This window comes from Nicotiana tomentosiformis, chromosome 7 (genome assembly GCF_000390325.3).
Source record: "Nicotiana tomentosiformis chromosome 7, ASM39032v3, whole genome shotgun sequence".
NCBI classification, from domain to species: domain Eukaryota; kingdom Viridiplantae; phylum Streptophyta; class Magnoliopsida; order Solanales; family Solanaceae; genus Nicotiana; species Nicotiana tomentosiformis.
This window is the reverse complement of record NC_090818.1, coordinates 68058690-68083018: the sequence shown is the minus strand read 5'-3', so window position 1 is coordinate 68083018 and position 24329 is coordinate 68058690. Positions and strand designations below refer to the sequence as shown.

General features: G+C 35.7%; 2 protein-coding genes and 1 long non-coding RNA gene across 5 annotated transcripts; 1 reads left to right on the top strand and 2 right to left on the bottom strand.

The window, feature by feature from the left end:
* Nucleotides 1–9789: 9789 nt before the first annotated feature.
* On the top strand, nucleotides 9790–11106 carry LOC104103875 (uncharacterized). Of its 2 annotated transcripts, XM_070181651.1 has the most exons (5): nucleotides 9846–10139; nucleotides 10176–10237; nucleotides 10328–10530; nucleotides 10629–10698; nucleotides 10794–11106. In XM_070181651.1, exons 1-5 carry the CDS (start codon nucleotides 10006–10008, stop codon nucleotides 10946–10948), a joined length of 624 nt encoding a protein of 207 aa, XP_070037752.1. In that variant the 5' UTR covers nucleotides 9846–10005; the 3' UTR covers nucleotides 10949–11106. The 2 variants fall into 2 exon arrangements, with proteins under 2 accessions (XP_009610114.1, XP_070037752.1); XM_009611819.4 differs by having other exon boundaries at nucleotides 9790–10237.
* A 149-nt stretch (nucleotides 11107–11255) lies between these two features.
* On the bottom strand, nucleotides 11256–17393 carry LOC104103863 (uncharacterized). 2 transcript variants are annotated; one of them, XM_009611807.4, is made up of 6 exons: nucleotides 17019–17391; nucleotides 16887–16921; nucleotides 13642–13824; nucleotides 13041–13091; nucleotides 11625–11683; nucleotides 11256–11533 (listed from the first exon to the last, which is right to left on the bottom strand). In XM_009611807.4, the coding sequence occupies exons 1-6, from the start codon at nucleotides 17096–17098 to the stop codon at nucleotides 11429–11431; spliced, it is 513 nt and encodes a 170-aa protein (XP_009610102.1). In that variant the 5' UTR covers nucleotides 17099–17391; the 3' UTR covers nucleotides 11256–11428. The 2 variants fall into 2 exon arrangements, with proteins under 2 accessions (XP_009610102.1, XP_009610106.1); XM_009611811.4 differs by lacking the exon at nucleotides 13642–13824 and having other exon boundaries at nucleotides 17019–17393.
* LOC138896513 (uncharacterized) lies at nucleotides 14938–16880 on the bottom strand. Its single transcript, XR_011409811.1, has 2 exons — nucleotides 16085–16880; nucleotides 14938–15140 (listed from the first exon to the last, which is right to left on the bottom strand). It is a non-coding gene; the product is annotated as an uncharacterized lncRNA (long non-coding RNA).
* Nucleotides 17394–24329: the final 6936 nt, after the last annotated feature.

Genomic DNA, 24329 nt, shown 5'->3' with positions numbered 1-24329 from the left:
GAGACATAAAGAGAAGTTCGTATTCCTGAATTTATGTATATTATCCTAGTCTTATAAGTTGTAGTATTCTCCCTTAGCAGGACTTTATATTCAGTTAAGTATTGTATTCTTTCAGTCAAGAGAGCACATGGTCTATATATATACGGTATTATAGTTTCACCACCACCGAGTTATAATCGGTGGGCAGGTCCCTATTTGGCAATCTCTAGTCAGATGGTAAGTTATATACCGAGCCTATTGTGGTCGAGCCTATGAGTGAGCCCAGAATGGCGGAGTAGTAATTTAGATACCGAGCCTAGTATGGCCAGGCACCTATGAGCGAGCCTACTACGGCCAAGCAATTACACGTACCAAGCCTTATAGGGCCGTATAGCTTTTTTACTTACTATATTGAGAGAGTTGAGTCAGTATCAGCAGGTAAGCATATCTTCAAATCATCTTTGACTTTCAGTTACTTTCAGTTATTATATTATTAGTTCAGTTTCAATTTAGTTATTTATATGTTACCTGCCTTACATACTTAGTACATTTCTTTACCTAACGTCCCATCGTTGGGGAACTAAATTTATGCCTGCAGGTTCAGGTATCTAGTTTGATGGGCTCTTATCATAGCCGGAGTGGATATCCAACTAAGGATTAGTGAAGCTTCATTTAATCCAGACTTCAGCCAAGTCTAGATGTTATCAGACTGTCCTATGTATAAATATACTTATGGGTAGGTTGGAGCCATGTCCCGACCATGTTATGCCAATAAGATATTCTTAGAGGCATTTGTAGACATATGGACACCTGTGGTCAGTTATGTCACTATTAGCAGCATGATGTATAGGGTGAGGCCTCGTAGGTCTATGGTTTGCGTATATATATATATATATTGGGACTTTCTGTGTGCATAAGCTCGAGTTTAAGTAAATAAGTAACTTTACATAATGAGTCACCATGTAAATGAGGTACAAGGTTCCTGTTCACATCACCTAGGATGGAGTGTGACAAAGTGGTATCATAGCAGGTCGTGTCCTAGGGAGTCTACAAAGTCGTGTCTAGTAGAGTCTCACTTATGGGTGTGTTGCGCGCCATACTTACAATTAAGAGGCTACAGGGAATTTAGGAAATGTTACCCTTCTTTCGTTTTCAGATCGTGCCATAGAGGTGAGTCATAAGAAATTAGTATAAAGCTCATGCCGGATTGTGTATGCACCAGAGGTGTAAGTATTATAGTAGATCTTTAAGGTATGGATGTGAATTTCACCTATGTGGAAGGGAGGTTATGAAAGTGACAGAAGATATGATGCGAGATTTAAAGGTAAGTAAGGTAAAGGTGAAGAACGTATGAGATACTCAAGTGAAAAAGGTTGTGAATAGTCCAGACTTCAGTTAGAGGGCTAGAAGCGTCGTGATTCAGTATCCATAAATGATAGTGGTGTCGTCAGTAGCATATCTTCCAGCCTATGGTTTCCATGTACCGAGAGGTCTAGTTAAGAGAGTAAAGAAGAGTTAGAGATGAAGTGATGTCTCACTTTAGACTCCAGAATAACATGAGGAAATCTATGGTGCTAGCAAGTTAAAGGAAGGTTGCGAGTAGTATAATAAATATGTGTAGGTCGCAAGCTAAAGTATGGTAGTGAGACAAGGTTTTAGTTAGACAAGATTAAGTATAAGAAAAGGTGACGAGAATAGGTAAGGCCTTGGGATTAAACCCATCAAAATAAGAGAGTTGATGGTTTCCGTAAGTTATAGAAAGCTCAGTATAGCCTAAATGAACTCGGAGGAGTTCAAGACTAGAAGCATTTAGAAGAGATGGAATGTTGCCCTGGTAGTAGAATAAGAGTGTAATTGTGATAAATGATAAGAGGATGATGTTTAGGCCTTTGATTGAGTAATGATTCAAAGAGAAGGGATTTCATGAATTGCACAGAATTAGAATACTCACATAAGATGAATCGCGTTGAGATGCTATGAAATACGATTATTGAATTATAGAATCGTCCATAGGTGGATCAGATAAATAACTTCAGATGTTCCCCGATGAGACGTGAGCCATAGTGACAATGTATTACTTAAGAGGTTTCAAGTTATCAGTGGTAGATTACAGATCAATATTAAGGCGAATCAACAATAGATGGATAAAAGTTCCAAAGTATGAGATGAGATTAGACTGTCATTCTTAAGATAAACAGTAATGAGGAAGCATTGAAGAATTTAGATTTATACATATAGGATAAGCAACAAGAAAATAACCTGCAGTTGGGTAGCAGACCTCGATAATAATAAACTAAAGTAAGTATTATGGTATAATATGACCTACCTAGATGCAGTAAAGACATAAGGCTAGATAACCGAGGCTATGAAACAAAATATATCAATATTCGTAAGTTCGACCAAGTACCAAGTGAAGAACTTTAGTACACCTATATATGCCTAGAGGGACAACTTGTCATAGTTCTGTGTATGTTGAAAAAGTGAGGCCTAGAGATTGGCTAAAAGCTGGAGAAAAAATGAGAGAAGAGTTGCATAGGCGCTCAAACAAGGTCAGAGTCGTACAGGCTGAATGACAAAAGGTAGCAACAGTTACGAGATTGGAATAATTCCGACCACATGTCATGGTGTGAGAAAAAGGCCTAAAAGCGGGAATGCCATGGCCTTTGGATTTATTCACATAACAGTTAACTAAATGGCTAGGACATTATTAAAGTATTCGTAAGAGCTGTAGGTTATGAGAATGATAAGCGCATCAGTCAACATTCGTGGACGAATGTTCCAAAGTTGGGAATGATGTTACACCTCATGTTTTCGTACGTAAAAGTACGTCGTAAGTCAATTGATGTAAGCTCGGAAATGAGATCATATTTGAAAGTACATAAAGTAAGTTAATCATGTTACCTTGGAGGTTATAAATGTTTAAGATCATGAATTGCAAGTACCAAGAGGGTTGGAAGATTTAGAAGCTAAACGATTAGAAGAAAATAAGTTTCGTTAAAAGTCAGCAAGTTGAGAATGTTATAACCCGTACTTTTGGAGTGAGACTGGGGTACTTAATATGATTAGAAGGTGATTTTATGATGTATTATAGTCGTATGATACTCGTGTATTAAGTTTGAAGTGAAGCGAGTTGTGAAAAAAAAAAAGTCGACGAAAGTTGTCACAAGTTACGTTCATAAACTGTATTGAAATATGGGTCTAATGTTATTGAGATTTTCTCCCAATATACTTAGAGTTATAGGGTGATCTACCACAAATTTGAATATCTACGAGTGTAATTTCTAATGCATTAAATTGTTTGTCGATACAATGTCAGAATAGAGAGATATTTATGTTTTTGCGAGATTGCGCAGGCAACCTTGTTGGGACCCACTTGAGGCGGCTACCAACTTTACTTCTTTTAAAAACTGTTTTAGCCTCATTTCTGGTCATTTCTCACCCAAACTTCATCCATACAAAACCCTCTCTCACATATCTCCAAGATCCAAGAACCAAACTCAAGGAAAATCAACTCAAATCATCATCAAAAGTGTTAAAGACTACGAGAGAATACTTCTATGATGTTATGGTGTGATTGAGGGCTATTATGAGCTAGGTTGTGATTAAGTTTCGATTTGTAGCTGATTTCCAAGGTATTTATAACACCTTATTGATTGTGCCTAAGGTTAATCTTGTGTTGGTTGTGTTGTTTGAGTGAAAAACCATAAGATAGTATTTGAAAGAATATGAGACATGGTTATCTTTTTGTTGGACTGTTTTATGGCTACATATATGGTTTGTGGTGGCTGAAGATTATGAGAAATAATTTGATAATGTTATGGCTGATATTTTTAAGCTTTTCTAGGTGTTAATTAAGTTTATTGAAGAAGAGAACATGAAAAATAAGTTATTCACGATAAAAGTTAAGGTGCTAAACGTGCGAACTATTTTAAAGATTATTCTTATGATGTTTTGGCCTGAAAATGATGTGGTAAATATAAGTATAATATTATTGATATTATGAGAAGAATCATGAAGAAGAAATTATATTCAAACTCTATTTTGTTGATCGTAAACCGAGCTTGCCGCTCGTCTGGATTGTTAAATTGTTTTGAAAGGCTTATTATGAGTATTGTTGATGATGTTTGGGTTGTTGTTGGCTGTTGTGACTTGTGGGAAGTCATATAAACAGGGGATGTGTTGTCTGTTTTATCGTAGAATAAATTGCATCCTTCAAATGCGAAGTTATGGCATCCGTATTATGATGATAGTATTGTTCATTTCTTGTAGACACAGGAGCTGCAGGTTAAATTAGCTTGAGGATTGGATGGGATATTATGAGGTATGTAAGGTCTTCCTTTCTTTCTTTGGCATGATTACGTAAGTTACGTTGACCTTATAAGGAATTCAAGGGGGAAAGTCTTTGTATACGTATTATTCCGATGATTAATGCCCGTTCACGAGTATAGTCATACAAATGTTGAAATGGATTGTGTTGATCATAGTTTCATGTATTCTTAAGGAGTAAATATAGACTTCTGAAAGGTCCTTGTCTTGTTTATGTAACAAGACAACCAGATGTCAATTAACGATTACGTACGAATGGTCTAACGATGAAGAAGCAATATAGTGTCTATATAATGAGGGATAGCTATCACAAATAGTTCAAAAAGGTAGCATAATGTATAGTTTGAAGAATGATAAAAATTATTCGACTTAAAGAATGCCACGAATTCCAATACTTATACGTTTGTGTTCACGAAACTGATAAAGACCCACAAATATAGTTACGTTACTCTCAAGCTAAGCAAGGTTGATTATATATGAGGGTGATGTTAAGAGACGATATACGTTACCTATGGAGTCATAAACTACAGAATATGATAAGTTTAGCGATAAGAATATAAGTTGATAGAGCATAAATCCCGCAACTCTTGTTACGTATTGATGAATGGATATATCTATATGTATAAGGAGTAGCTTCACAAGCTAAACATATTACATAGCTATAAGTAGATAGATTCATGTAATCCCCAAAAAGGAGTCGTGATGTGAAATAAGGATAGAAGTGCGATTCCGAAATAGTTACAACGTTCTTTACTGCTAAATAATATAGAATACGAAGGATAACATGACAAGCAGCTAAGGAATAAGGATTGGTTATTGTAAAGAGTTACTCTATATGTTTATGAATTCGAGTTTATCTATTGATGATTGAATGATATTTGCACGAGTGATATGAAATGAATATGTATATGACATGATTCCTACGGACGGTCTATGAACGTGTAGGTGTACAGTGAAGCCCTATGAACGGTCTATGAATGCATAGGTGCATAATAAAGGTTGGTTATGGACGGTCTCAATTGCATGCATAGCCAGACCTCAGTATTATGAGTCGTACGTACGGTCTACTATGTTACACATACAATCCACCATCTATTCATGATTGTTATGATCCATTTGGATGGTCTACTATGTTACGCATACGAGCTACCAATAATTTATGTTTATGAGTGAGCCTTATGGGCGGTCTCTTATGAAACGCGTAAGTGCCACTTTTATGTTCAGTGTAGCCCTAGAGATGTTTGATCTGTCTGAGGTAAATATTCATATATAAGGTATGTTAAGGCAAAATCTTTCCTTCATTTTGGAATGATCCCATAACTAAATGCCTTTGATAACGAGACATAAAGAGAAGTTTGCATTTCTGAATTTTTGTACGTTATCCTAGTCTTATAAGTTATAGTATTCTCCTTTAGCGGGACCTTATATTCAGTTAAGTATTGTCTTCTTTCAGTCAAGAGAGCGGAGGGTCTATATATATATATATATATATATATATATATATATATATATATATATATATATATATATATATATATATATACAGTATTATAGTATTTTCACCACCACCGAGCTATAATCGGTGGGCATGTCCCTATTTGGTAACCTTTGTTTAGATTGTAAGTTATATACCGAGCCTACTATGACCGAGTTCCTATGAGTGAGCCCAGAATGGCCGAGTAGTGATTTAGATACCGAGCCTAGTATGGACGAGCGCCTATGAGCGAGCCTACTAAGGCCAAGCAATTACATGTATCGAGCCTTATTGGGCCGGATAGCTATTTTACTTACTATATTGAGAGAGTTGAATCAGTATCAGCAGGTAAGCATATCTTTAGATAATCTTTGACTCTCAGTTTCTTTTAGTTATTATATTGTCAGTTCAGTTTCAACTCAGTTATTCATATGTTACCTACTTTACATACTTACATTTCTTTGTACTGACGTTCCATCAAGAATCAACTTCACAATTTGACATACGGAGAATTCAACATTGTTATTAGAAGGAAATAAAGTGGAAGATAGCCTAGCAAATTAGGGACTGAACTGTGATGAGCTTACATATATTTATGACAACCGGCATCTTCCTAGAGAAGCAAGGGGTGAAACAAACTACAAATGCCATCCTTCAGAATCAACTTGCATTGAAACTCTTTCTTTTTGGAGAGAAACATGTGTAGAATTCATCTTTTTGATGTACCATAATTTGTATAGATCGTATTGGAGAGGATAATATTATACCTCGCAATACAAGTAGAACAACCTTTTTGAGAGCTTATTCAAAAATCCTACTATATATATAGAATGGAGTATGTTCCATTATTAGTAGATACAGAGAGATAACACTCCTCTGTTTCTTTGTATTTTGAATTAGTTAATAAAACCCAATATTTAGCTTAAAAGAAATGTCACAACATTGGGGCACTGCATTCATGCCTGTAGGTTCACGTATCTAGTTTGACAGCCTCTAATCATAGACGAAGTTGATATCCAATTAAGGATTGGCGAAGCTCCATTTCATCCGGAGTTCAGCCGAGTCTAGAGGTTATCAGACTGTCCTATGTATATATATACCATGGGTAGGTCGGAGCCCTGTTCCGACCGTGTTATATCGGTAAGATATTCTTAGAGGCTTTTGTAGATGCATGGACACCTGTGGTCAGTTATGTCACTTTTAATAACATGATGTACAGGGTGAGGCCTCGTAGGTCTATGAATATATATATATATATATATATATATATATATATATATATGTTTTGGGAATTTTCTTTGTGTAGGAGTTATATATATATATATATATATATATTTTGGGAATTTTCTTTGTGTAGGAGCTTGAGTTTAAGTAAATCCGTAACTATACAGAATGAGTCGCCATGTAAATGAGATACCGGGTGCCTGTCCACCTCACCTAGGTTGGAGTATGATAAAGTAGTATCAGAGCAGGTCATGTCCTAGAGAGTCTACAAAGCCGTGTCTAGTAGAGTCTCACTTATGGATGTGTTAAGTGCCACACTTATAATTGAGAGGCTACAGGGTATTTAGGAAATAATACCCTTCTTTCATTTCCAAATCATGCCATAGAGCTAAGTCATAAGAAGTCAGTATGAAGCTCCCGCCGAATTGTGTATACACCATAAGTGCAAGTATTATACTAGAGCTTTAAGGTATGGATGTGAATTCCTCCTATGTGGAAGGGAGGTTATGAAAGGGATAGAAGATACGATACGTGATTTAAAGGTAAGTAAGGTAAAGGTGAAGAAGATACGAGATACTCAAGTGCAAAAGGTTGTGAATAGTCCAGACTTTAGATAGAGGACTAGAAGCGTCGTGATTCAGTATCCATAAATGATAGTGGTGTTATCTGTAGCATATCTTCCATCCAATGATTTCCAAGTACCGAGAGTTCTAGTTAATAGAGAAAAGAAGAGTTAGAGACGACGTGATGGCTCGCTTTAGGTTCCAGAATAACATGAGAAAATCTATGGTGCTAGCAAGTTAAAGGAAGGTTGCGAGTAGTATAATAGATATGTGTAGGTCGCAAGCTAAAGTATGGTAGAGCGGCAAGGTTTTAGGTAGACAAGATTAAGGATAATAAGAAGTGAGTAAAATGGTTACGAGAATAGGTAAGGCCTCGGGATTAAGCCCATCAAAATAAAAGAGCTGATGGTTTGCGCAAGTTATAGAAAGCTCAGTATAGCCTGAATGAACTCGGAGGAGTTCAACACTAGGAGCATTTAGAAGAGATGGAATGTTGCCCCGGTAGTAGAATAAGAGTACACTTAAAGAAAATCAAGAGGTCACGATTGTGAGTAATGGTCCAACACTTACAAATGTGAAATAATGACCTATTATTCAATGAAATAATAAAGACACTAAATGTTCAATAAAATGACTCTAGACACTTTTAGAAAATATGAATCTGGACACTTTCTTTTGAGATACCATATGCACTATTTTTCTAAGAAGTTCTGCCCAAGGGACAATTGGGGGTCAAAAATTAAAGACCACCCTATAGAAGTATCATATTCTGTAATTTTTTGTTTACAATTTAGCATAAAAGTGACTATATATCAATTTCTTCCTTATATGAGGTCTCATCTTATAATAAGAGGGTGTTTGGATTGGCTTATTTTAAGTGTTTATTGACTTTTAAGCACTTTTCTAGTTTTTGTAGTGTTTGACAATGATAAAAGTGCTTAAAAGTACAAAAATAAGCCAAAAGTCAAAAGTTGGGTAGTACCAACTAATGACTTTTGGCTTTTAGCTTATAAGCTACTTTTTAAAAGTCAACCCAAACACCCTCTAAATAGAAGAATTAACTCAAACAGCCGCCCACCCAGCCGTTCAAATTAAAAATAGCCAGTATATGCCTAATATATGTATAATTGTGTATAATATATGTATACCATTTAGAAAAAGTAAACAATGAATCGGATTTGCTATTTATGTAAAGCTCCCTACTAAATACTGGGTTCGCTTGACCAGTTTAATGGGCTTAACGAGTTGTAACTAATGCAAGAAATGGCGTGGCATAGCCACTTTTTAAGTGGTATTTACTTTTTAGCCAGTATTTTTAATGTTGAGCAAAAATAGCCACTACTCTATTAAAATTGATACGAAAAGTCATTTTTATCCTTTTTTCATGAGTGATGTGTAAATATTAAGGACATGGTGTCCTTAATTTCATGAGTGTTGTGTAAATATTAAGGACAAACCATGTCTTTAATATTTACACATCACTCATGAAGTTAAGGATACCATGTCCTTAATATTTACACAATACTCATAAAGTTACGGACACTATTTTCTTAACATTTACAATGCACACATGAAGTTAAGGACACCATGTCCTTAACATTTATACTGCACATATGAAGTTAAGGACATGACGTCCTAAAGTTCAACAACAGAAGATGCAAATACAAGTTAAGGATATTATGTCCTTAACATTTACATTGCACACATGAAGTTAAGGATACCATGTCCTTAACATTTACACTGCACATATGAAGTTAAGGACATGATGTCCTAAAGTTTAACAATAGAAGTTGCAAATACATGACACTTTATCCTTAATATTTACAATGCACACATGAAGTTAAGGACACCATGTCCTTAACATTTACACTGCACATATGAAGTTAAGGACATGATGTCCTAAAGTTTAACAACAGAAGTTGTAAATACAGGACACTTTGTCCTTAATATTTACACAACACTCATGAAGTTAAGGACACCGTGTCCTTAATATTTACACAACACTCATGTCTAGCACATGGGTATTTTTAATTTTTGTCCGGACGGGTAAAAATGTATTAAGCACTAGCTAGAGAGGAAATACATTTAAAACAGTGGCTAAAAAATAAAGATATCTCTAGTTAGTGGCTATCTGTGCACTTCCCCGAACTAATGCTTCCACCGGATAAGGCCCAATATTTATATACAGTTTTAAAATCGAAAATTAGTGGCATTGGTTCTCCTAACAGTGTGTGGGTGAGAAAGCAGGGCAGCTTGTTTTGGCTGCCTCTCTGACGTTTTCACTGCTTCACTAGCAAGTAGTACATCCTCTCTTCTACCTGATATGATATGATAACCAACAACTGCTGAAAAGAATAAAAACTGTACAATAAATATGCTTGATCGTTCTGAAAGCATATAGACTAATTAATAGACTTGGCTGCGACTCTCGGAAGGGACATGGCAACAACAGGAGGTTCTATTTCATTTTCCAGCTTCCCATCATTTAGCCGTAGAGCTAAACCCAATTCCACACTAGTGCATGCTGATTCTCTTGAACTAAGACACATCAAAATGTGCAAATGCTCCAACGTGTTGCCTTCAATGGAATATCCCCAGGTGGTATGTAGACTAGTCCCTTCTCCTAGAAACATTGCCTGCTTTGCAGCGCAAGAATCATCATCTTTAACTGGTAATTTTCTAAGTTATTCCTCATTTATTTTTTAAATTGGTCATTTCCCTGGTACTGTTATATCCATTTGATAATTGCCAATACAACTAGTTGCTGCTGAAACGAAGGAGAAGAAAGAGTCAGAGACTGCTGAAGAAACAGCTCCTGCAAAACCAAAGCCAAAGCCTGCAGCTAAAGCTCCAGCCAAGTCTCTACCTCAGATGATGGAAGAGGATGTTATCCCGTCCCTGAAAGCAATTCTTGAAGCCCAAGACGATATCTCTGAGCTCGAGTTATCGTTTAATGACGACAAGGTGAGTCTCTTATTATCATCTTACTTATACTAATTCAAGTTTATCTGACTAAGATTCTTTCATTCTGATTGTAATTTTCATAAATGCTGTTGTTGCAGTTGGAGGGTTCATTTTCAAAGAAGGGCAATCCATATTCATTTTGGGCCTTCTTTCCTGATGGACTCGCAGGTATGTCTTCAGTCTTTTGACTTGATTTAAGTTTGTTATGCGAGTTCAGATTGCTTATATGATCGTACACACATAATGTTATTCTTTGATGGCAGGTGCTAAAGGTTTCTCTTTGTCTTCCTATGGTTCCGGCCCGAGCACTGTGGAACCTTTTCTCGTTGATGAGAAAAAGATAACAGCAAAGCACGTTGTATTCTGGGTTGAGAAGCGCTTGGCTGCTCAAGGCATTATTCCTGTCTGGAATGAATAATGTCTTCGCAATGTATATTGCCTCTTACTTTTCTCCCTTTTCTTCTTCTTTTAAGGGTCCATTACAGCATGCTGTGTATTCCATTTATATGTAGTCAACCCTTGCTCTTCCTCTTCCAATGTGTATTTAATATAACAAATGTACACTTTCCACAAGAACATTTCCTCTACCAAAAGGCTGAAGTTAATAAATTGTAGCATCTCATCATACATACACCATTAAGGTAACACTGACAGTGCCACACTAAAAAGTAATAGTGCCGGGGGCGGGGGGTTGATCATTCTAATGCAACACTCACACGCACAAATAAAAGGAAGTGTGCAAAATTGCCAATGTTTTCATGGTGCAATCAGAAGCTGTCTTCTTAAACAAGTAGCTTATCAGGGGTGATAATAACTTACAGCATGCATCTAATATTACATTGCAAACAGTCCAAAACTGCCTGATTTTAGAAAGGCTTTGGGCACTTAAAGGTAACAATTAGGAATTAGAACTGGCACTTGTACCATGTATTGCAAGTTGAAGCTCACTTAAGAAGTCCTTCTGCAACCCAGAAGAAGATGCACCTCCAGCTTGTGACATTAACTGAAGGCAAAATATGAATATTCAGTGGTCATGGAGAGAGAAAAGAAGGTTGGATGTAGGAATTGGGGGACACAGCAAAATTGCTTCTTACCTGATGGGGAAGCATTGCATGCCCCCAAGGTGACCTTTTTGTGTACATCACTGGCCTTTCTGCGAAGGAAAAAAAAAAAGAACAGATGAATGAGTTCTGATTGCTAGTGTAGGTGGACAAATCATCAAAATACGTAACAGTAGAAGTGAGTGATTCATTCATGCTCTCGGAAGGTCTCCGGAGACCTTTCAGGTCTACTCTTCAGGTCCTCCATAAGTAAACCGTAGGCAACGATATAAAATTAAGCCATATCAACCACAAGAAATTAGAATAAATTTAGCACTTTCTGCATGTTTCAACTCTGAGAGCTACTGTATAACGGAAGTACTATCAGCATATTTGAAACACACTAGATAGTGCTGACTCCACTGCATGATATACCAGAAAGGAAGCCATGTCAAAAGTAGTAGAACGATACATCCTTGAGAAACACACTGAACATATTGTATAATCACCCAGGGGCCAGAAACTGACTACTAATATCAGATGAAAAACTGTCCATTCTCTCCTTCCTCCTCTTATTTCGTGGTTTAAAAAAGTTAAATAAAAACCATTACCACCTCACTCCACCCCAACCCTGACACAAAAGAAAGAAGGAAAGAAAGAGCAGCAATTCTTAATTCTTTCTTCATTTTCTTTAACTTGTCGTATTCTCCCCGGTACAGATTCCTTTTAAATTTCTATGCGATATTGTCATCAAAATATGCTTACCTCAGGGTTAACTCAATCTTGCTCAAGAAAAACGTATTTCAAACAACACATTACATCCAGCTCCTATATCATGAAACTCTACCATGTGCAAAACAATATAGGTGGTAAAACATGTAGGTGCTGATGTTCTACTTTTGCCACCAGTATCCAATCATTAGAGTAATTGCGAGGTTAAAGCTTTTATAATGTATATCTCGAGGGAAAGCAAGTAAAGGCATAAGCTTATGGGACTATGGCATGTCACCTTAACTATCAGTAGAGTCGATCTCTCTACACACCACATTACCTTTTCTAGTTAAGCTTGCTTGCACTCTCGAAATTACACAAAATATCCCATTATGCATCAACAAGTATCCCATCAAGCAGAAGCTTTTTTCAGTACACAAAATAGCACGGCCATAGCCCAATTTCCCAGAGTGGAACCCTGGTGCACCACCGCTAGATTTCACAAAACATGCAATCTTAAGATAAGTTGTTGCTAAGAGATGACTCAGAACATAGTCCTGACTAAATTATCTGGTCACAGAATACCAAGACAGAGTTGATATGGTCATCTAGGAAGACACTAACAATAACAAAAACTACACATCAATTCCAGACTAGCTGGGGATAGCTATCTGAGTCCTGTATATCCACTCTGCTACATCTAGGAAGAAAGTAGATCAATTGAAATAGTAAAGAGCAGCAGGCCGCCCTTTTACTCACCAGGAGAATCATATGGTAAATTGTTGTAAGCATTCAGAGCAGCCATCCAACCTACAAAAGCATAAAGCATTTTATTACCATTCTCGCCCGTAACTGCTACCATCACCATTCACTAAAGAGAGGAGCCACAACATCTAAAAGAGATGGCATGTGAGACTTGCTCGCTCATCTTAATTGAGACCTATACTGATAATGGCTAACTGAATTCGACAGGCGTCAATTTCTTCTTCCCAATTAGGTCAACAAGGATTGGTATGGGATGGTTGCTCATGAATGATTGGAAATTATGCTGTCAAGAGCCATATCACCATTCATCTCTTTTGCATCATGGACATGATTTGAAGAATTCAGTATCAACACAGAACTGAGTGCCCACATAGATAATAAAGAAAATGAAGGAAAATGCATGGCCAAATATCCCACCACACCAAATGAAACTAAAGAGAAAAAAGACTGAAATCGAATGACCATAACATAATACAGCATAGAAAATGGTTAACAGAAAGAATATGCAAGAGACAACCAAATTGACAAATGAGATATTAAATCGTTATTGGAAGTAATAAATTCCGGAGTTCATAATTGATTCTAAGAAAGATACGGTTATTCAGAAGCTGAAAAGCATCACTGCCAGAACATCCTTGTAGCGGTATTAACCCGGTCCGAGATCTCTCATTCGCTTGATATCTGCCACCAGCATCATCTAAAGTAGATGTAGACCTAGAGGCACTAATTTGATTCTTCTCACCATCATTACTATTGCCGTTAGCTCGTTCGAGGTGATCTGCAAAAATAGACTCTCAGAGAAAATGTTGACCAACAACTGCAGTTTGAAAAGCTTCAATCAGCTATTTATCCAAAATATGCTAGGCAGCTGAAGAAAATAAAAGTATCAAATGACAAACACATTCGTTTTAGATTAATATTCATGTGGGTGGTTCAGCTAAGACTTTTAGGGCATCATCTACCTATCCCGGAACTGGGCTCTTTCGTATCTGACATCTTAACAATTACAGCCTGAAGAAGAAAGTCTAATTTTACTGGTTGTGATACTAAGTTACTAACTAGGTTGATAACACCTCATGTGATCTTCAACACCGGCACATTATAACCAAGTGTTCTCCCTAGTAAAACTTAATATATGCTCTGTCAAAGAAACCACTGGCTGGATTTGCATTAAGAAAAGAAAAATGTAAAACACAATCATCTAGATACGGTGAGAAAGAACATTGAGCTAAAGCTTCATCCCATGGTGATGCTACAATAATGCCAAAAAGCAACATTTAAGAGTTGAACATGCTGAAACCAACTAAGTCACCAGCTCAAAAGATCAATTGAAGAGTTTGCAGCTATACCAGCCTACGCAAAAGTAATTTACAAGTGTACTCAAGCCATTGCAATAGTTAAGATCATTTCATCAGCAGAACAGAGTCATGTTATAAGGATCCTGTAACCCTCCGGAGTAAATTCAAATGGCAATAATGTGCCCAAACTTTCGACAAGAAGAACAATAACATACCCTGTGTAATCCCACATAGTGGGGTCTGGGGAGGGTAGTGTGTACGCAGACCTTACCCCTACCTTGTTGAGATAGAGAGGTTTCCAATAGACCCTCGGCTCAAGAAAAACATAAGCACAACAGTATACTAGGAAAGAAAAGCGAAAGTGTAGAAGCCATAAATATGAAGCAGTAACAACAAGATAATAAGATGATTGAAACGAGAAACACAACAGGTTGTAATAGGAACTAAGAATAAGAAAATACGAGGATACATACTAATACCATTGGTATGGAAAGGAAGAACGCTCGACTACCTACTAACCTCCTACCATAAATTTCAACCTCAACACGCTCCTATCAAGGGTTATGTCCTCAATAAGCTGAAGATGTGTCATATTTTGCCTAATCACCTCTCCCCAATACTTTTTCGGCCTACCTCTACCTCTCCTAAAATCCATCATAGCCAGCCTCTCACACTTCCTCACTGGTGCATCTGGGTCTCTCCTCTTCACATGCTCGAACCATCTCAGTCTCGCTTCCCGCATTTTGTCCACCACGGAGGCCACTCCCACCCTGTCCCGAATATCTTCATTCCTGAACTTATCCCTCTGAGTAGGGGTGTACAAAGAAAACCGATAAATCGCATCAACCCGATAATCCGATTCAAACCAAGTAAAAAAAACGATTGTGGTTTGGTTTGATTTGGCTTGGTGTTGGAAAAAAAAACCCGACCATAATTGGTTTGGTTTGGTTTTAACTAAAAAAAGTCAAACCGAAACCAAACCAACCCGGCATTACATTTATACAATTTTAAAAAATATTTTATGCATATAAATATTTATTGTAATATAATTTATAAATATTTCTTAAACTTGTTCACAGTTTTATCTTTAAAAGATTATTTAAAGTTTGGACTTAACATTCTTGGATGGTCCAATAAATTTTATAGCCCATAAAGGTAGTAAGTCAAATAAAGTTCAAACCAATACTAATGCTAATAAAAGAAATTCAATTCAACACTATGAATGACAATAGTGTTGGATATCTATTTTTTAGTTTTGCATTGATTTATAATGAAAATGTATAACCTAGTTTATCTTTTTATTATGCTTAGCTGTGTAATTAATAGTACTTATAAGTTGTACTTATTTTAGCACGACTTATATAGTATTTTTAGATTATGTTAATTTTTATTATGTTGTATTAATTAGTAATATTTTCTTTGTGCGATTTTATTATCTATGTTATTGAATATTTTAGTACGATGCTATGAATCATCTCATATTATTATTTTATTTTCTTGAAAAATACATTATATAGTTGTATCCTACTAGGACTAAAATAAATATTTGGAGCACAAGTTACATATTTTGTGCTATTAAGACTTTACTGGAAAAAAATCCGAAAACCCGAAAAAATCGAAATACCCGAGAAAACCCGAGATTGAAAAACCCGACTTGGTTTGGTTTATAAACTTAAAAATCCGACACCATTGGTTTGGTTTGGTAATTGAAAAATCCGAACCAACCCGACCTATGTACACCCCTACCTCCGAGTATGCCCACACATCCATCTCGCCATCCTCATTTCTGCCACTCTGATCTTCTGGATATGAGAGTTTTTGACTAGCCAACTCTCCGCCCCATACAACATAGTCGGTCTCACAACCACCCTGTAGAACTTGCCTTTAAGTATTGACGGCACATTCTTATCACATAGCAATTTTGTGACGCTACTCAGGAGGCTGACGGGGAAGTGAGGTTTGATACACAAGTCATCCACAGGAGAAATAGTTTCAAGTATCTTGGGTCGATGATCCAAGGCAATGGGGAGATTTAGCATCACCTAGCCCAAACTTTCCAACTTCCATTATTGTCAGAATTCACACAAAGACAGATTTAGATGCATGATTAGTGCTGGATTCACACAAACTGTTTGTGAAGTAAGATAGGAAAACGAGCACAAACTTTAGTCTCTCGGAATCTCTGACAGGAGCAGAAAGCATTACTTCACTAAACATTGTGTGATACTTACTGAAAAAAATAGAAAATGAATAAACTTTTATTATGAGAGCTACAATTAGCTTATTTATGCACATCCTTCACATGATATCAGTGTTAATGACAATAATTGATACTGCTGAGCACTGCTCGAAATAAAATTAAATTGAGTTCAATGTAATAATCACTTTATTAAACTAGTTTTCTAAGATTAAATTTGACTTCTAATTCTGCTGGATGACACATTGAGACTAAACGTTCGAGCTTTTGAATAAAATAAATAAAAATATAATTTGACTTGTAGCTGCATCAAAATAACTACTACTACTACTACTAGTTAGTTACCTCCTCCGGATTTTCGCCTACCAAGTGAGCGATTCCTGCAACAAAAAAGAAATCACAAAAAAAACAAAAATCAATTCAATAAAACATGCCCAAATTTAGAAATACAAATTTATGGAAACATGGCATAAATACCGCTGATTGGGAGGGGCATAGCGTTTAACGGTTGCAATGCTGGCTGTGATTGATGAATCTATGGCAGGAATTTCCAGCATATTTGCTTTTGGTCTTTAAAAGATGTTCACCGACGCTTCTGCCGCCGTGTCGCCCCGCCACCCCCGGTGCTTCAGTGGAAAATGAGCTACTTGTTTCTTGAGAACGAATTTCCGGTGATAATATCAGCCGAACATCACAGAATGGTAATGAGGTATTCGGTATTCCCGTCGACGAATTCCGAGAGATCAACGCGAGGGTTTCGATTGATGGATTTGGTGATATTTTTTTATTTGCTTACGAGTCAAGGAGAGAGAGAGCACGCGCTCCTCGGAAGGTGAATCCAATTCTTTATTTCTCAAAGAGAATATTGTTTGTTCGCTCTCATAAATATTTTTTTTAACTATCATTAATATTTTATCTCAAATAAAATAGTAATAATTAAAGTCTCGTAATATTATCTCAAATAAAATAGTAATAATTAAAGTCTCGTGCAAGTTATATAATATGGCATGCTTGTTCTAATATAATACAATAAATCAAACATCACATTATTTATCTTGTATTAGTTATGTTGCCTAAATACCTGACAAAATTGATGATCTAAAATGAAACTTTAACAAGACGCATTAAATTTATTTAGTATATGTTTCTATTTGAATGCATGCATATCAACAAGTAGAATTACACCAAAACTTAATTTGAAGAACACTCAAGATTATGTAATATTTTTGAAAACTCTCATGATCTAATGATGTTTTGTACCAATAAGCAGAATATAAAAAATAGTAATTTCATAAATTTTGAGAATGTAATTGACACACTTTTAAAAGTTCTAGTGTGTAATACTATTCTAGTGTTTAACAAGTGTGTAAGAGGGATTTGAGTACAAGGTTGATGGATAAAGTATGTATTTTGCCAACTAAAAAATTTGCTTGATCCGTTGTTTACACAAGATATAATTAACTCTAAAAGTTTCTTTAAGAGATTTGTTGTTTCATAATCAATATAGTCATTGAATTGTTCTTTCTGCGGCATGTTCATTACGAAAATCTAGATCCTTATATAAATATCGACCAAAATTTTAAAAAATAGTATAACTTTAAAATATTTTACAGATGCTAGTTCTATAATAAATAACAATAATATTTACATCTTTGAGTAAATAACAGGAGACAACTGAAAAAAAGTGAGACAAGATCAAAAGTTAAAAGAGAGAGGAAGCAAGGAAGGAAAGATACAAGCCCCAGCGATGGAACCATATCAAAGGGACATGGAAGGTTTGTCTTGTTTAAAATATGTTTCGTCTAGTGTATGCACTAAGTTGGCTGTCTTAGGTAATGAAAATGCTTTAGCAGGTTGTAGCTCAAAATCGAACCGAAACCGAAAATTAAAACCGAAGCTTAATGGCTTATTGATATTGGTTTAATCGTTTAACGGACGGGGAACAGATTAAAATTTTTTTATTAAAGGCTTATCGGTTTGGGGGCGGATTATTTAATTTTCTTAACGGATAATCCGTTAACCCGTTAAGAATATATATATATATATATATATATATATATATATATATATATATATATATATATATATATATATATATATATAATTTATTTTTATCCATATATATATTAAATAATCAAAAACCCTTCTTTCACTTCCAGTACTCTATCTATTACTAATTTACTATTAGACATTTAGCTATAATTTACTATTCCGGTTAGTTACTATTAGATAATTTTGATGTCATGTGTTATACCCAGTGTTCTCTTCTATTTCTTCTGATAGTTATAAGTTGTTAATAGGCTCATCCCCGGAGATGATTCTACTGGAAAATACGCTGGAATGTAGCTCTATATTTCTTCTATTTAGCTCTCTTCTTAGGCGCCATAATCTATAGACTGGAATGTAGTCTGCTGAGCATATGAATTTTATTTTGAGTCACAGCGGTCAGCAAACAATCCGATAAACCGCCCGATAAGAGCTAAACCGATACCAATCCGCCCGATATCTTATCGGGTGGCTAGCGGATTAATACATTTAAAAGCCGATAACCGATAAGCCAAACCGTTAAGAGTAAATAACCGCCCAATCCACCCTATAAGCAGCCCTAGTTGTAGCTTGTATGTAGGTGCCAATAGCGGCAATATGGGTTAATATTCTAAGACACCTGCGTAGTTAATATTAATATCCTTGTTGCTCAAAACAAAAGGAAGGAAAGATACATTCATAGGTTGAAAGAGCAAGATGAACTCAACCAATATGGGTACAAGACATCAAGTATATTCTTTGCGACCCCTTATTGTGTACATTAAATTATTATTTTTAATTTTTTTTTACTAGCTTTAGAAATATATCGGACCCCCCTAAACTTAATATTTTTTGTTCAATGCACACTTGAACTATTTTTCTATCATAATTACCCCCAAACTTGGCAGTTTTATAGCATTCGCCCACCTGAATACTAACATGGCAAATAGAGTGGATACATTAATTCTCTTTTAGACGCGTGAGAGTGATGAAAAATTAAAAAATCAGCTTTCAAATGGGATACTTTTTTAATCGTCAATTGCCACATAGTTTGTTCATTGTAATTGTGTATTTTTATTCTTACTTCTTCTTAATATACCACATATATTTTACCTCAAATAAGTTTTAATTTCTTCTTTCGGTGCAATGGCTTTTACTTTATTGTTATTTTTTTCGAGCCAAATATTAAAAAAAAGACTTAGACTAAAATTAATTATTTTCAGTCAGATAAAAGTTTTTACCAAAGTAATGGTGTTTCAAGTATGTATTTCTCTTTTTTTTAGATGCAAGATATTTATCCTAAATGTGTAATTTGTTTCCGCGTCAACTGCAAGAAAGAAAGAAGTGAGTTAGAACTTCATTATTTTTAATCAAATAAAAAAAATTAGCTAAAATAATAGAGCTCAAACTATGAAACTCCCTTTTATCTCTTATTTAGATACAACTACTATTTATCTCAGTTGTGTACTTTTTTTCCTTTTCACTGTTGGATTTCGCTAAGGCATTTGAGTTAGTGATTGCAAACTCTAGTTTTCCGAAGAGGGGGGAGCATTTGGTAAGTTTTCATAGTACAGTGGCGAAGACTCAGATTGATTATCTCTTCCTTATGAGGTGTGACAGAGGGTTGTGCAAAGATTACAAGGTTATCCCGGATGAGACCCTCGCCATTCAGTATAGGTTCTTGGTGATGGACGTCGGTAGCTTGATAAAGAGGAAGATGAGGTCGACCGAGGATCAGGTGGAACCTTGACTAAGGATAAAGCTCAGGAGTTGGAGGGGAGGTTATTAGCTATGGAAACCTGGAGGAGTAGTGGGGACGCGAGCGCTATGTGATCATCGACGATAGACTATATAAGGGAGGCGGCGAAAGAGGTGTTAAGGGTCTTAAAGGGTTATTCTTGCAGGCATAGAGGTGACTGGTGGTGGAATGATGTGGTCCAAGGTAAAGTGGAAGCGAAGAAAGCGGTGTACCTGAAGCTAGTAGAGAGCACAGACGAGGAGGATAGGAGAGCGAATAGAGAGAGGTATAAGGTGGCTAGGAAGGAGGCGAATTTGGCGGTCACGGAGGCTAAGACTGCAGTGTTTGGTCGTATGTATGAGGAACTGGGGGACAAAGGTAGGGACAAGAAGTTATTCCAGCTGGCCAAGGCGAGTGAGAGGAAGGTTCGGGATCTGGACCAAGTGAGGTGCATCAAAGACGAGGAAGGTAAAGTATTGATGGGATATGCTCAGATTAAGTAGAGATAGCAGACTTACTTTCATAAACTTCAGAATGAAGAGGGGGGCATAGATATTATGCTACGTGAATTAGGGCACTCCGAGAGTCACCGAGACCTTAGGTATTGTAGGCGCATTAAGGTTGAGGAGGTCATGGGTGTTGCACCCTATTTTTCACGAGTCAAAACAAGATTCAAATAGTGATTTTCCGTTGATGATAAAAGAGAGTCGCCACCTAATATTTAAATGTATACTAGGGTACCTATTTAATTTCTAAGATTATTTCTCTATTAGTTTGCTAACCGGTGAGATGTTGGGTAAGGGTTCTTGTTCTTCTAAGGATAAGGTGTTAGGCACCCCTTAAAATCTATCTGATGTAGCTTCATAGGACTTAGACTACGTTTAAAGGAATAAATGTCTATACTCAACTTAATTAGTGCTAAAAGTATGGCATATTGTATATCTAGTTAAAATCTATTACTTGAAAAATGATATATGTAATTTTGGAAAGAGGGTATTTATAAAGAAACCTTTAAGAAAATGTTAGTATCTATATGATTGAAAGAGTTTTGAAGTGTATATATAATATTTGTATTTGCAGAAAAAACTTGTGAGATAAGGCTAAGTTTTAAAATACTTGTCTTTAAAAAATGATGTGACTATTTGTATAATCCTTGTAAAGTAAAGCTTATTTAAAGAGATGGGCCTTAGGTATATTTTAAAGATTAGTTTTCAAACCTCATATTCATTTCTAAGAAACTGTATGAAAAAAGCCTTGACTTTGCAACAACGTTTGTTCGATTTTTCTTTGTAGAAAAGCTTAATTTTAGAAGACCAGTTTTGGATTTCGTTTCTCGCTTTTGAAAGAGAAGAATGTCGTTCTTTGCTAAGGCTGTTTTGGTTTCAAAAGACTTCATAAAAATTGTTAGTAAATATTAAGAAATGAATAGTATAAATGATTAACGAATTATAATTATATACTACTAAGTCTAACACTTCTTTTAAACCTATGTCTTTTAGGGCTTGCCCAGATTGTTCACATGATTCAAAGATATAAAGTAAAGCATTCAATAAAATATAGTAAGTGTTATATACATATGAAAAATAAGGACAGTAAACTTAATAAAGAGTATAGAAGAAGAATGGACTCTGGTTTGGGCCTCAAGGAAAGTAGGCCCAACAAGTAGTAAGAACGGACAACAACAACTTCAAACTCCAATATGTGCAGGTACAGGACTTGGGTCTGAGTTCTTTGAGAACTCGGCATGCCCAATTGTTGTTCCAGAAAGAAAAAAGAAGGCCATTAGATATGCTACTCAATGTACATAATTATGCATGAATAAAACTAGTATGGGTCCAAGATAAATTATAATAATTAATAGCAATCCAGAATATGAAAACTAGTGTGGAGTCACAGATGGTAAAGTAATTTACAATGAAAGCCTTTATTTTCATTAAACACTAAACCTAAAGGGATTAATAAATGTCAATAGATTAGATGCTAAGTGTAGAATTCCATTCATGGCCATGGTACTTTTTGGATCCCTGGCACTTCAAAGTTCCCAAGGGGCTCGAGACCCAGGGCAGTGCTTGTGTCAGGGAGAGTAGTTCAACCAAGAACTAAACTCTAGTCCCAAATACCCTCTAACTACTCACACTTACTCTTCCCTATAAGTTTAGGTGCTAATGAGGCACTCAATGTAGACCCCCATACCACAGTGATACCATACCACATGAATATATATATTTCTCATAATAGCTATACATGATACAACAAGATCATAAGACAGCCAATTCACATTGTTATAATCACAATTCAAACATAATTAATATGATTCACTGTGAACATCATAACATGTTAGGCATGCTCAAAGAAGCTAGCTCCGAGCACATACAGGAAAAGAGCATCAGCAGATGGCTTTGGAAATTCAGACATTTAAATCATATGTCTTAAAAGTAAAGAAACACATAGTTCAAACCTAGAAAAGTCCTTGATCATGAATATATCCTCTCAACAACTTTAATTAGATCAATCAAGGATTTGTCTTAACTAAATCTTAATTTCTAGTATACACACAGGTTAACAGTTTCAATTAAAACTTCTAAAGAATATTACTAGAGATATAGGTTAACAACTTCAATTAAAACTTCTAAAGAGTATTAACAGAGATGCAGGTTAACTGTTTCAATTGAAACTCCTAAAGAGTATTAATAGAGATACATGTTAACAATCATGTTTCATTCTAAAGCAGATGACATGATTACTTCTTTCTAAAAGCTTTTAGCTTCACACTAATCTAATTGGAGAATAAAGCATGCAACTATACTTAAAACAGAACAAAAGATTTATCTTAGGGTCATAAGTTAAGCCTGGTTCATTTCAGGTGAGCTTAGTGAAGTTTAGGGATAGTGAAAGGCATGAAGGACAAGCAAGATTGTTGAAAAACAAGATAAGTGCAAGGTATCCAAAAGAGCACTCACAAGGGATATTTAGCAGGATTTATACCATGATAATGTGTTAACATAATCAAACTAACAGTATCACTTCATGAATTTTAGAAAAGGGCAGTGATAACATTACATTAGGTGTCTGTTATGCAAAACAAGTATGAGATTTCAGGTATAGTGAAACTTAATTTCAGCACTTTAGCACAACAAATGAAACATCATAACATAAACATATCTTAACCAAACCACATAGCTTTAAGTTAAGTGTATGGAAACTATCAAAATACACACAAGGGTGGTACATGAATCTAATTAGCTTAGGACATGCTTATATAGTGTGATCATACAGCCATAAGGTTTAATAGAGAATCAATGACCCTCCAAGAGTTAACAGAATCACATAGGCAGATCAGAAAGAAGAAATTGGTTTAAATGTCATGAACCGAAGTACCCAAACTAAGTTGAAAGTCTTGTTTTCACTACTAAACAAGTTCATATTCACGTAAGCCTAGTTTGTCAGGTGAATCACTACAAATGCAATTAACACCTAAGGCATATTAGTATAGCAGACATGAAGGTTCTAATAGAAACAAGGACGTGTGAAGCTAGCTATTAAGATTGTTGGAGGATTCTCTGGTTATTTTCAAAGTTAATCAGTGGATATAAGTTATTGGATGTTCATTAGGGTTAACTGATCAATACATAGTTCTAAACTCAACATATTAAAGAACCTATGATTCCAAAATCTATTTATCAGCCATATATCATTAACAAATACATGAAAACAGTCAGCCATAGCACATTATCAATAACATCATTTAGTAAAAGATAACAGAACAAATCGTGCTTACAAATTCAAACGATCAAAAGAAGAGTAGAGTTAAGGTTTTACTGACCTCCTTTAGGGCATCAAACCACACAAAGAATTCGTTTTAGCCGTTTAGAATCCAAGGATTCAAACTTTCAACCAGTACGCAAACTCAGAACCGAAAAGAGAGAGGAAATCAGAAATTGAGTAAGAAATCAGGTGTCACAATCCAAAACTAACCCTTGTCGTGATGGCGCCTATCGTGGAACTAGGCAAGCCAACTCATTTCC

Bases quoted from the DNA above. Each gene is read 5' to 3' on its own strand.
- LOC104103875 (XM_009611819.4), top strand. From the start codon at position 10,006: ATGGCAACAACAGGAGGTTCTATTTCATTTTCCAGCTTCCCATCATTT. The intron at 10,238-10,327 runs GTAATTTTCTAA...CAATACAACTAG, and splicing joins AGAATCATCATCTTTAACTG to TTGCTGCTGAAACGAAGGAG. The intron at 10,699-10,793 runs GTATGTCTTCAG...CTTTGATGGCAG, and splicing joins CTTTCCTGATGGACTCGCAG to GTGCTAAAGGTTTCTCTTTG.
- LOC104103863 (XM_009611807.4), bottom strand. From the start codon at position 17,098: ATGCTGGAAATTCCTGCCATAGATTCATCAATCACAGCCAGCATTGCA. The intron at 13,825-16,886 runs GTAACTAACTAG...CTATTTTTGCAG, and splicing joins TAGGCGAAAATCCGGAGGAG to ATCACCTCGAACGAGCTAAC. The intron at 13,092-13,641 runs GTATCTTTCTTA...ATGCTTTTGTAG, and splicing joins TTTTCAGCTTCTGAATAACC to GTTGGATGGCTGCTCTGAAT.